This window comes from Silurus aristotelis, assembly GCF_946808225.1.
Source record: "Silurus aristotelis genome assembly, chromosome: 12".
NCBI lineage: Eukaryota > Metazoa > Chordata > Actinopteri > Siluriformes > Siluridae > Silurus > Silurus aristotelis.
The window spans coordinates 16,332,085-16,345,848 of record NC_139585.1 but is presented as its reverse complement, the minus strand read 5'-3'; the positions used below and the strand labels follow the sequence as shown (position 1 = coordinate 16,345,848).

The 13,764-nt window shown below is 39.0% G+C and overlaps 1 protein-coding gene across 1 annotated transcript; it reads left to right on the top strand.

Moving 5' to 3' along the window:
- Positions 1-244: 244 nt before the first annotated feature.
- Positions 245-12,862, top strand: rnf40 (ring finger protein 40). The gene is made up of 20 exons (XM_083557288.1): positions 245-330; positions 1,012-1,157; positions 1,255-1,422; positions 3,311-3,629; positions 4,295-4,492; positions 4,883-5,004; positions 5,413-5,559; positions 5,659-5,733; positions 7,361-7,480; positions 7,750-7,929; positions 8,412-8,547; positions 8,780-8,901; positions 9,562-9,827; positions 10,621-10,738; positions 10,841-10,990; positions 11,123-11,335; positions 11,441-11,566; positions 11,704-11,844; positions 11,936-12,037; positions 12,166-12,862. The coding sequence occupies exons 2-20, from the start codon at positions 1,023-1,025 to the stop codon at positions 12,340-12,342; spliced, it is 3,015 nt and encodes a 1,004-aa protein (XP_083413414.1). The 5' UTR covers positions 245-330; positions 1,012-1,022; the 3' UTR covers positions 12,343-12,862.
- Positions 12,863-13,764: the final 902 nt, after the last annotated feature.

Sequence of the window (13,764 nt, the reverse complement as noted above, 5' to 3'; positions counted from 1 at the left end):
CTGATATTAATATAAACTGTTACACTGGACTACGATTGCTGTAACGTTTGTGCATTTAAGTCTTCATTAGTAAACAGCTGATAACCTCAGCAATGATAAAACTATAATTAAAAGATATTCGGTGCCACCCAGAAAAGGATGGGCTTCCCTTCGGAGCCTGATTACTCTCAGGTTTTAACATAATTCACAAAAAGTATGTATCTGTGTGCGTGTGCGTTTGAATCGTCGTTGCTGTACACGGTGACTTTTATTGTGAAACGATTTGAGCGAATACGACCGTAGCCATCTTCACACTTCTGTACACTTTTCCGGTCTTTGCGGCTAGCAGAGGTTGGTCGCTAATATAATACTCGGTATTGTAGATTTTTCTGCGCGCTGTTCGGTGTGATTTCACATGAAATCATGAGAACAGCGCGAATCTGAAGAGCTCTAAAACGAGATACACAGTGTTCGTGTTTGTGAATAATATCCGTGTATACAAATGGGCTGCAGAGCGAGCTAGCCGGCTAACTCGTATAGCTAACATACAGGCGCGATATAATCGGTATAATATCGGCACTATATCGGCTATAAAATACAATCATTTATTATAATACGTTTATTATAATTGGGGACGAAATTGTAGCTGTGCGTGTGCCCAATTAACACTTATAGTATGTTACTAAAGATTATCTGTCTGTCTATATATATATATATATATATATATATATATATATATATACACACACATACATACACACACACACACATAATGTAGAGCACATACATTTATACATATATAAATAAAAACACAGGCGCACACTCTCTGATGAGAATGTTTTCATATCCATATAGTGATGATCATTTCGGAGCAGTTGTTACTCGACAGTCGATAGACAGACATTACTAACAGACATGTCTACATGTCTGTATAAAAAGAGTTTCTGGTCCCAACACCAGTGATGTGATTCATCCCTGAATTTCACACACTGTTTTTTTAAATCTTTTTTTTATTCTCTGTTTGTGTTATAGATCAGGAAAATATGTCCGGCACTGGAGGAAAGCGAGCCCCGGGAGGAGACAGTCCTCCTGGGCCACCCGAGAAGAAGATGAAGAAAGAGGAGAAAACCACAACTACTCTCATCGAGCCCATCCGCATTGGAGGCGTCTCTTCTACGGTAGGCAACGTTACTCTTGGTGGCTGTAGAGTTTCTTGTCTGTGTGACGGATCAGCTGTCAGGCTGCTGTGAGCTGAAGTGATGCTGTGTTTTGCAGGAGGAAATGGACATGAAGGTGATCCAGTTCAAGAACAAGAAGCTCTCTGAGCGTCTCGAGCAGAGGCAGGCGATCGAAGACGAGCTGAGAGAGAAAATTGAGAAGCTGGAAAAACGACAGGCGACTGATGACGCCACTCTTCTAATCGTCAACCGATATTGGGCTCAGGTACTAAATAAACTGATCTACTGTATGAACAGTTGATCTGGTTCATTTCCCACAGTGTTTAGATGTGGGAGACTTTTAAGAGCTGCACCAGAAACATGAAGTGACTTGAAGTGATGGTTGTTTATATCTTTATAGTTGTACATTATGTACACTGATTAGGAGTTGGAGTGGTTTTTTAACAGGTTCTAAATCTAAGTTTATGATGCTTTTCTCCAGCTCGATCATTGTCAGTTTTTATCCTTTAGATTTTCATGATTTTTTCTTGTTTGATTGATAGATAGATAGATAGATAGATAGATAGATAGATAGATAGAACTTTATTGTCATTGCATAGTACAGGTACATAGCAACGAAATGCAGTTTGGCATCTACCAGAAGTGCAAAATGTAGCAGTCGTGCAAAAGTGCAAATAAATATATGGCATATTTACAGCAAGTGATAGTGATAATATGTAAACATATGTAAAGTGAATAAATACAAAGGCAGTAACAGTGCAGAGATGTGTGGACATCAATTTAGAGTCCTATTAGAATATAGGAGGTTTTACTTTGCTTGTTGTTTTCTCTTTTCATTTCTTGTAATCGTTATCACAAGAGTGTGCCCAACGGTGCATACAGTTGTAAGTTGCCAGTCCAAAATAGTATTTATACACACCAGTTAGCATTTATACGGGGCTGTGTAGCCATCAACTGGTCAGAGTAGGGATGGGTGATATAACGGTAGTCTCAATTAACCCGGAGAAATTTGTCAACCGGTAGAGGTTTTGTATGATCACCTCTATAGCGGATGCGCTCACGTTGCGCATGACGTGTCCACACGTTACACACGGACTTCTACAATGTAGGAAGGAGGTGCAGCAGTGGGTCCTACAAATCCCCATGAGAATGGCGAGGAGATTTTGAGGGAAAAAAGGCGCATCATATGTGGTTTAAATTGTTCAAAGATAGAAAAATGATACAAGTGAGAAAACGGATTCAAATGAAAATAGCCAAATATAAAAACTGCAAATAACTCACTCATTTTCAACACCACATAGACATCCCAGACCTAGACATCCTGTATAAGCACTTTTAATGGTGTCTTCCATATGGTAGAAAATCCAGAAGATGGTGAGACATAACCTGTGCTATTACAACACACACATGCATAGACATGGCACCAATCCACCCAGTTAAAATGGAGGGTTTTAAAGCACCGGTTAAAACACGATCCGAGATACATGATTCGGAGCCGCAGATATTTCTGCCTAGTGGAGCTGCCGAGCTTATACTCGTCTTGCCTTTGTGAAGTTAAAAAGAGATCCTCGATGACTTCATATCTCAGGACGAGTCGCTAAACACAGTCTTACATAGTCATGAGTCGAACAATAAACTTCATAAGCAACTAAGATGCTTAGAAACATCATGTTTTCTTAGGAGACCTCACAGGGGGACAAGATCACGCAAGATCTCAAAGAGGCATTGGAGTCTTGGGGATTACAAGAAGACCGTCAACTGGTCATCATGGCTCACAACCTGAAGTAGCTACTGGCAAATATGTAGTTTCAAATTTTAGTTAATTTCATTACTTTGTTTTGATATTTAATGGCGGTGTTACCTCAGGCACGTGTTCTCAAATGCAAAGCTTTTGAAGTATTTTTTTTGCTGTATAATAAAAGTGAAATAATACAAGTGAAGAATGTTTTCGGGGAAAAAAATCACACTAACAGAAACGGCATGTTTCTTTCTTTTTTCCATGTTTTATTTATAGTTTTGCTACAATTCACTGTTTGTCTAGTCCAGCTATGGCGCACCATTCCTTCACCAGCACATAGAAGGTAAAAACGATGCTGTTTAAAACAGCAAATAAACACTGTCATTAATGTGAAGCATCTTCTCCGTTTGTACAGCTTGAAGAAAACGTTCAGGAGTTGCTGCAGCGAGTTGAACCTAAGGCTGGTCCAGTGCCTGCCCAGACCCCTGTTAGCCCTCCACCATCTGTCCCTGATCCTGAAACTGCCCCCTTACCCACCCCTGATATTCCAGCTCCTTTGCCAACTCAATTGGAAGGAGAAGATGGCCTTCCACAGCCTCCACTGCCAGCAGACGAGGAGGAACAACGGCAGCAGCAGTCTGAACAACTCCAGTTGCAGGAGCAGGATAAGGAGCAGGAGCAGACTGATACGGCGGAGAAGCCGCCCAAGGAGCCAGTTGTTGATGGAATTGCTGGTAAACACTTTATTGTCTTTATTGTGTTTATTATTATTATTAAACAGCTGGAGTGGGTGGAGAAGAGTGGCAGGAGTGATGTGTGATGGAAGGGTATCTGTAAGAATGAAAGGGAAAGTTTATAGGACTGTATTGAGACCTGCGATGTTGTATGGTTTAGAGACAGTGGCATTGAGTAAAAGACAGGAGGTGGAGCTGGAGGCGGCAGAGCTGAAGATGTTGAGGTTTTTGTTGGGAGTGATGAGGATGGATGGACAGGATTAGAAATGAGTTTATTAGAGGGACAGCGGATGTAGGATGTTTTGGAGACAAGGTGATGGAGGCGAGATTGAGATGGTTTGGACATGTGCTGAGGAGGGACATGGGGTATATCGGTAGGAGAATGCTGAGGATGGAGCCAACAGGAAGGAGGAATAGAGGAAGACCAATGAGGAGGTTTATGGATGTGGTGAGGAAAGACATGCAGGTGGTTGAGTTGAAAGAAGCAGATGTAGAGGACGGGGGTATGGAGACGGATGATCCGCTGTGGCGACCCCTAATAGGAGCAGCCGAAAGAAAACGATTAATATTAAACGGCAAACACAATAAAACCTTTTTTTTTTTTTTTTCAATGTCTATAAATGGCTTTATTAAAAACAAAAATCCCCTTTACTTTCTGTTTGTAGCCCCTCCTCCACCTCCTCTATTGAGTGAAAGTGCAAAGGCTTTCCTCTCTACTCTGGATAACAGCAGTGAAGAGGAGCTCAGCCTTCAGCTACAAGACAGGATGCAATTCAGCAAAGCTGCAGTGGCCTGCATAGTCTGTATCTTTGACGGCCTGCACAGCGCCATTGAAGATCTGTGTGCTCGTACTCAAGCTGCAGGTAACAAGTTTGATTCACTTATAACTTTATACTTGTAAAGTTTTAAAAGCATAATTTGATATAACAGTATAGATTTACATAAAACTGAGTGACGAATGATCAACATTGAATAGACAAATTTTTAAATTGGCCTATTACAGCTGCAATTCAAAATTGTTGCATATATAATCAAATTGAGTTTCATCAACTTCATAACAGCAAAGGCTTGAGGACGTGATTAATTTAATAATTACCAGGAACAGCCAAATTAAACAAATCACTGTGTAAAACCAAAGCAAAAAAAAAAAGCGGTTCACATGTCTGTATGTTTGAAACTTAGCAGGTCATTGCAATTGTAATATTTGAACAGTATGTCAGGGAGGACTTAACTTTTGTCATTTTCATCATTAGTATCTGAGGATGATAGTCACAGAGAGATCATCTCCACAAATCGCAGTCTATTCGAAGAGAACAATAAACTCCAAGATCTTGCCTCCTCGCTGCAGGGAAGACACCACAAAATGTCAATGGAGGTACTCATTATACAGCCCACTGGTGGTTTGTGTATTTGCATGTGAAATTTAAAACTATTACATGGGATTTATAGTAAAAGATTTCTCTTATATGGTTGTTTTGCAATGCCAATCTACTGGTAAAACAAAGACAAATAATATGCATTAGTGAATATATATGTGTAACTTTCATTTAACTAATCTTCTGCACTTCATGGTGGAATAACTACATAACCTAAGTCTTATGGCAACTTTTTGCTGTAGACTTGTACTTCACTTAAATGAGAGATTATATTCAGATCATGTTTTTGTTGTAATGTCTGTATCTTTAATAAATGTTTTTAGAGACTCTGCATTCCATAACTGTGGTAGAAACATTTTTCACAACATTGTTCCTCTTCTGTACATTTTCTGTTAATTTCTCTACAGTATAATGAATTGGTTGATAAAGTGACCAGCTCTGAGACTAAAGTCTCGGAGATGGAGACAGCTGTGGAGGACCTGCAGTGGGACATCGAGAAGCTTCGCAAGAGAGAGCAGAAGCTCAATAAGCACCTTGCAGAGGCCCTGGAACAGGTCAGCAGAGGAAGAGAAGTTCAAACTGACTGACTTAAATGGAAGTTATTTTGAGGCACAAGAATATATACTGAAAAATAACTTTTTTTTGCTTCTCAGCTGAATTCAGGCTACCATGCTATTGGTAGGTCTGGTGGCTTACCTGGTGGTCAGATAACTCTCAACATACAGAAGGTAATTTACAAAATTTAAAATACTTGAATTACACTCACTGAGCAGTTTATTAGGAACACTTTAATATAGTAGGTAGAGCATCAGATCGCTCTCAAATTGTTTGCAGCCTGGATTTTGGATCGTGATCCATGTTGACATGACCGCATCGTGCACTTTCATGCTGCGAATCTTCTGTTCTACCACATTCCCAAAGGCTTTCTGTTGGATTTAGATCCGGTGACCAGAAAAGCCACTGAAGAGCATTGAACTCATTGCCATATTCAGTTCCAGATACTGTTTCTACGATCTGTGTGTCTTAGCAGAAATGGAGATTCATCAAGCCAGACTTTGTTTTTCCAGTCTCTGTCTTCCACAAATGTCCAGTTGTGGTGAGATGTAGCCACTTCTTGGCTGAGAAAAGGGAAAGCTATGTTTTGATATGCTGTGCACCCTGAGGAACCTTTCTGCACATCATAATATTAGTGTTTATCTGCCTTACTGTATCCATTCTCTCAGTTCAAAACAATTTGGCCATTCTACATCAAACTCTCATCAGCAAGGTGTTTCTGTCAGCAAAATTGTTGACTCAAAGTACTTTTCTGAGAGAACCGATTTATCAAATAATCGGATAAGAAGTCCTTTTTCTTTATTAAAAACCAATACTAAATATACAAGAGAAAATAAGACGGGTCTCTTAAAATGTTAAAGTAATTTGTTTCCTTTTTTAGAAAAATTTCCATTTTTATTGCTGAAATTACATACAAGAATATCTGTGAAAACTAAACCCATTTAGTGCATTTAATTTCCATATTACATCAAAATTCTAATTCAATTATATAATTATATGCAAATATATAAATCTGTTTCAAATTAATTCAAAAAAGAAAGAAAAAAAAAGGGGGGGGGGGTCGGGGGAGTGTAAACACACCGTATGGTGTTTTCTTTGTTTTAGTATGAAATGATCCCCAACTTTGAAAACTTTCTCTTGTGTTCTTTGGCCCAAATCTTCTCTTCGCCCCTCGCCGTTTTCACTCCGTTCCTCCATTTTTCATTCTGCAGCATCTTCTGTGTTCAGCTGTCCAGATGTCTGATTTATAAACATGGTGTACGCGCAGAACGAAGCTGAAAACCCCGTTTTCCACGCAACGGTTGTGATTTATAAAAAAATTCTAATAATTTGAAGGGAGAAAGTCTGCACCTGTGAGTAAACTGATCCCTGCATACGCACAACGTGAAAACACAGAAGGCGAGAAGGGAAATAAGCGACACCGATATCGTGCACAACCTTCGAGCGGAAAAAGTGGCGTTTCTAAATGAGGGTTTAGAGGGTGGTGCCTCAGTAATAATGGTCTGTGGGGAAACAGTGCACCATGTGTAGTTAAATTGACTAATCTGATAATAATTTGCCTCTATGCTTTTTTTTTTTTGTATTCAAATTACTCAAGTTACTTGAGGAATCATTTCAGCCCTAATGTAAACATTACCTGAGGCTGCTGAACCGAATCGCCATTGGATAATTCCATAAAATACAAGTGTTCCTAATAAAATGTTTGGTGAGTGCATACTAGTTAATCATGTAACCTGTTGGAATAGCTGTTTGTTATAAAAAACATCTTCTAGGGTAATGTGTATTTAAATATGTTTTCAGTTTGAGTCACTAAATGCAGAGCTGGAGCAGAATCAGGAGCTGGCCAATAGCCGCATGGCAGAGCTGGAGAAACTGCAGCAGGAGTTACAGGAGGCAGTGAGAGAAAGTGAGAAGCTCAAGGTACTGGATTCTTGACCAAGTTGTAAATACAACATTTTGCATAGGGATGCATGATATGTTAATGTGTAAGATTTTAGATTGTATTTCTACATATATGCATAATACACATCTAAAGCACAACACTTGTGATATGTTATTAATCATTTTCACACATCTGACCCTTGCATAGTTTATTTTATTTACTATTTTTAAATTATCGAAAGGGTAATCCGTATTTTTTCATACAGCAACATTTTCTAGGCTCTGATTTCTGCTTTTCTTTCTTAAAGATCGACCTTCGGAACATTCCAGAGGAGGTGGTAAAGGAAACGCCGGAGTACAAGTGTCTTCAGTCTCAGTTCTCTCTGTTGTATAACGAGTCTCTGGGAGTGAAGACGCAGCTGGATGAGGCCCGGGCTCTGCTGCTTACTGCCAAAAATGCTCACCTACGCCAGATAGAGCACATGGAGGTGAGCATCTTGAATGCGTGAAATATACATTTCTGTATATTGTTCTCTTCCAAATATAGGTGCAATGGAGATGCACAAATGTACTGTTTCCCATGTTCATCAACGAGCAGATTCTTTGCAAAATTTTGTCGACAAGATAAATGGAATGGCAGAAGCATGAATGGTGGTTTGCTTTAAGCTGAATTGTAAAATATAGTAAATACGGACTGACACTGGTCCAGAGTTTTTAAGCTGTTATCAGACCCCATGTAATTTATATATTTTTTTGTACCAAATGTCGTCGTCGTCTTCTTCTTTCGGCTTCTCCCATTAGGGGTCGCCACAGCAGATCATCTGTCTTCATACCCCCCTGTCCCCTACATCTGCCTTTTATTCCTGGTGGCTCCATCCTCAGCATTCGTATTAATCCTTAATTGGATCCTTAAGTAAATTTGCTAATTTAGATTTTTGACCATATGTTTTCATTCTTTTTGTTTTTATAGAGTGATGAGTTGTCTCTTCAGAAGAAGTTGCGAACTGAAGTCATCCAGTTAGAGGACACACTAGCTCAAGTGCGCAAGGAATACGAGATGCTACGGATTGAGTTTGAACAGAATCTTGCAGCGAATGAGCAAGCAGGTAGTGACTTATCAAAGTTTAAATTCAGCAGCAGTGAATTTCTAATGCACACTGCTTTACTGTAATTATGGAGGAAGTGAGGAAGTCTGTGGGAGGTGCTGGATTCTCTCATCAGTTCTGATTGTTCATTATTTTGACAGTAATCTAGTAGATCTCAAGCATCAGATTCAGTAACCACTACCGCATTGCTTGCATCATTATCTCTAATTCTTTACTGGCTGTTGCTTTGTAGGGCCAATAAACAGAGAAATGCGACACCTAATCAGCAGTCTTCAGAACCATAACCACCAGCTCAAGGGAGATGTGCAGAGATACAAGAGGAAGTTACGGGAGACCCAGATGGAAATCAACAAGGTTAAGTTCATACATCCTTTGTAACGTATCAGATTTTGGCAGTTTTTAATTAATTTTTTGAAGTGGTATTTTATATAATTATGAATAAAAACCTAAACTAGAAATATTTTAAATATAATTTAACAGAAAATCTGCAACTGTAATAAATTGTCAATGAATGTAAAAAAAATTATTTATGATGGTACTGATAATCTACATCATGATTGTATAAAACTACAAAATGTGAATTAAAAAGATTGTCTTTAGAATTTAAATTTTCAAAAGAAAGTTTTACGAAAGTTCATTAAGAATTCCTTGTTAATTCCTTCCTATAACTAACGGGCCAAATCTGTTCCAGCCTATCAGTGCCCCGGTTTACACACTGAGGACTATAAAGTCAGTGAAGTCATGTTGCAGAGGAAGGACACAAGTTGCTTGCACAGATCCTTGACCTTAACCAAACTGAACACAAATTATTTGGAATGCTGAATGGGCAAAAATCCCCATGACCCTGTTTTGAAATCTACCATTCACTGAGGAGTGGCAGCTGTTTTATTAGCAAAAAGCTTATGCTTTTGCAATGAGATGTTTAAAGAGCAGATGTGGACGCGATGGACAAATGTCCACCTATGTTTGGCAGTTATACTATATCATGATAATTAACACACTTTTATTATTCAGATCAAGTGCCAGAGTGGAGACAATGGCAGTATGCTAGCTCTGGAGGAGAGTGTAAATGACGGAGGACTGGATGTGAAAAAGGAGGAGGAGGATGAGCAAGACGAGGAGGAGGAAAGGAGGAGAGAGTTGGAGAGACAACGAGCCAGAGAACGTGAGAGAGAGGCAGAGAGAGAGCGAGAAAGAGAACGGGAACGAGATCGGCAACGCAGTGAGGAGCTGAAGAGAAAAGACTCCGACACACTGAAGATGCTACGAACAGAGCTCAAGTATGCCTCAGTTTTTACCCACTTGAACAGGCCTGAATAAATCCTATTTTAGGTATATACACAATAAAATATATCATTTATTTGTATGTACTTCGGGCATGTTCAACATTTTATATGTTTAATAATGGACTAGACTCATGTTCTGATTCATTTTTTAGGTGGCAGGTTTACAAACAACTGAAGGAATTTTCATGAGAACTTGTTGCTATTTATTAGTAATATTTTCTGTGGCATATGTAGTCATAGTGGCATTGGTTAATTCTGCCATGGTCTGGCAGAATGCCTAGCATTTTTCTTGAATGAATTACCAGAGTACACATAGAAAACATTCTTCACTTTTTTTTTTGTATACATTCTATTGTCATCAACACAGAAATCAATCTGTTTATAGGTAGTTTAATAGATGTGGTTGTAAGAGTTTATTTACAAAATGTTTATTTTGCTTTGTTGCTTTTTGATTAATTAGTTTTTGTGCAGTCGCTATAGTTTTAATAACAATTTAAATATCATAATGAGAATATTGTTAACCAGTTGACTGAAATAATATCCAAGTTTATTGAAATCCAAGTTGTTTATCATCCTGTGGGCTGTTGAACGACTGATCAAAAATCGTTCTTACCTTCACCTACATCAGTGGTATCAAAGTAGTGAATTCTGCACGTGTGTGTGTGTGTGTGTGTGTGTGTGTGTGTGTGTGTGTGTGTGTGTGTGTGTGTGTGTGTGTGTGTGTGTGTGTGTGTGTGTGTGTGTGTGTGTGTGTGTGTGTGTGTGTGTGTGTGTGTGTGTGTGTCAGGAAAGCACAAGAATCGCAGAAGGAGATGAAGCTGCTGCTCGACATGTATAAGTCTGCTCCAAAAGAGCAGAGAGACAAAGTGCAGTTAATGGCAGCTGAGAGAAAATCAAAAGCAGAGGTCTGTGTGGCATTAACTTTCACCACCTTTTATCCATGTATGTAATGCAAATGTTCTTGCAGGTACAACAGAGTTTTAGTGAATTTTCTGTTGTGGTTGCAGGTGGATGAGTTGAGGCAGCGGGTACGAGAGTTGGAGGAGAGAGAGAGGAAGGAGAGTAAGAAGCTGGCTGATGAAGATGCTTTGAGGAAGCTTCGAGTGGCAGAGGAGACCATTGAACATCTGCAAAAGAAGCTTACTGCCACTAAACAGGTATGTTTGGTCCTGTTTTATTGTCTGTCAGATTGACCTTAAGGGAATTCTGCCTTATTTTAACATACAGTATAATTACTCTGATTTCAGTAGTGTTGAATGCTTTAATGATACATATGTCTCTTTCTACAGGAAGAGGAAGCCTTGCTAAGTGAGATGGACGTGACGGGTCAGGCTTTTGAGGACATGCAGGAACAGAACAGTCGCTTAATGCAGCAGCTGCGTGAGAAAGATGATGCCAACTTCAAGCTGATGAGTGAGAGAATCAAATCCAACCAGATCTATAAACTGCTTAGAGAGGAGAAAGAAGAACTGGCTGACCAGGTGCTCACTTTCAAAACCCAGGTATGCAGAAAACTCAGCACAGTCTCGCTTTTGCAAATGTTTGAAGCACATATTTCTGTATCAGCAATTTAAAAATGAAGCATATCTTTTTCACATTGTTTCCAGGTTGATGCTCAATTGCTGGTTGTGCAAAAGCTGGAGGAAAAGGAGGGCATCCTACAAAGCTCTCTGGCTACACTGGAGAAAGAGTTGGCACTACGCACACAAGCCCTAGAGCTCAATAAGCGTAAAGTAAGAAGCACATCACAGATCTCCATCATATCCTGGAACTCCATTATATTTTCTTAAAACCATTACTATTGGAATGTGCTGTGGAACTGTGCAAGTTACAGTGCAGCCTGTGTTCTAACTCATTCTCTTGGGCTCAGGCAGTAGAAGCAGCTCAGTTGGCTGAGGATTTAAAGGTGCAGCTGGATCACACTCAGGCCAAGCTGAGGGAGATCCAGGCTTCTGTGCTGGAAAACCGGAGTGCACGTGAAAGGGAAAGTGGCAACCTCAAACGTGCACAGGTATAAACATGTGCACATGAAAACACAAACTGAAATGTATAAAAAATCCCTTAAATTCATCTGGTACTGTTATTTTTTATTTTTTTTTTAGGAGGACTTGTCAAGACTCCGCCGAAAGCTCGAGAAACAGAAGAAGGTGGAGATGTATACTGATGCAGATGAGATCCTGCAAGAAGAAATTAATCAGTACAAGGTAAACAAAATACAGGATTCAATGATAAGATGGTGTTTACCAAAGTAAAATATTGATTATTCTATTCATTTTAAAAATCTTGGTTTTGACACTATTATTACTGACATGAATCATTTTTTTTTTCTCAGGCTAAGCTGCGTTGCCCCTGCTGTAATACCCGGGATAAGGAGACGGTGCTTACAAAGTGTTTCCATGTCTTCTGTTATGAGTGCTTGAAGACCCGTTATGATACTCGGCAGAGGAAATGTCCCAAGTGTAATGCTGCTTTTGGAGCCAATGACTTCCATCGCATTTACATCACTTAAGTCCAAGATGGGAAAATATAACTCTATGTACAGTAATGCTTGGGAAAGTGGACTTAAGAGCAAAGAGTACGGATGTGGCATAATATTCTGCTCAAAATGCTGCTTTTATTACATCTGTGAGTAGTCATTGCTAGTGACCAAATAGACAGCAAGCCTGCAGACTGACCGGAGTGATGATGTGACTATTACAGCCAATAGCACACCACAATTGCTTGATTGTATCTACAGTCCTTAAGCATATAGGTTGTATTTCCATTTGCTCAATAGTCTATTAAGTGTTCATTAAGTTAATTTTTTTTTTTTTACACTCATTTGCTTTCTGAATGTGACTTGGAACACAGTACATTTACATCATTACAGTGTCAATTACAATTTTAGCACAATTTTATTGTACCAGTTGTGACTTGTGTGATGTATTACACAGTTGCAGATGTTGTAACAGACAGTCAAAGTTTTTTTTTCTTGGTAGTCATGTGTTCAATCCATTTGCAGAGTACAGTAAATTCAAGATTCATTTTGATGTAATGCTGCTCTGTGGTTTCTGACTGCATGCCTTAACCATCTTAAACAAGTGCAGACTGGGCCAAGAAAGTTGCTCAGATCCTCTATTCCAGTGACACCAGCAGGTTAAAAGAAAAAAAAATGCAGGGAGGGTTCACAGACCCTTTCTGTATATTGGAGTAAAGTGGATTTTTATTTATTTTTTGGTTTTTGAATAAGACTATAACTGAAGCAGGGCCTTGGTCAGTCTGAGTGACAACAGCTGTCTGGGTACCAGTCATTTCTAAGAGGATTTGGTGTCTTTCAAATTATACATGCCTGACCAATGTGTCTTTAACCTCACCATCCCCCCCAAGGAGTCAGCAACTGAGGTGAAGTTTCCTTCTGTCCTCATTTGAAGAATAAGATGTGTTTGCATGCAGGGGCTTACAAATAACTCACTGAAGTTCTTAGATGACCTACAGAATATGAGTATGGACATATTTGTTGAGTAATTGCAGACATATAATCTGCTATTTGGCTTGTACTGAATACTAAAGCCATGAGCCTGGGAAAAGTTATAGCCTAATAACTACATTGTAAGATGAACTTTTGGGGGCACAAAGAAAGTTCAAAGCACAAATATGTATGCATCATCGTTCTGTTGTTAACACCACACAATATATTTACAGCATGACATATGAACATGTTTTTGTTTAACAGTATGATTTTTTTTTTTTTTTAAATCTTTGTAAGGTATCAGCTGTATGCATGATGGTATTTACGTGGTCTAAATGCAAATAACTTTAACATTCAGTCTTAAAATGGCTTTCATTTGAATGTTAAACAGTGATACCATCAGGCTGTACAGTCTAAAGAAAACCATTGAACTGTAAATTTCTAGTCATGGCATTTATTATCGACATTTGCAAATGACAAAAA

Excerpts from the sequence above, each read along its gene's own strand:
- rnf40 (XM_083557288.1), top strand. The coding sequence starts at position 1,023 with ATGTCCGGCACTGGAGGAAAGCGAGCCCCGGGAGGAGACAGTCCTCCT. Across the intron at positions 5,560-5,658 it reads TTGCAGAGGCCCTGGAACAG|CTGAATTCAGGCTACCATGC; the intron begins GTCAGCAGAGGA and ends TTTGCTTCTCAG. Across the intron at positions 11,336-11,440 it reads TGCTCACTTTCAAAACCCAG|GTTGATGCTCAATTGCTGGT; the intron begins GTATGCAGAAAA and ends CATTGTTTCCAG.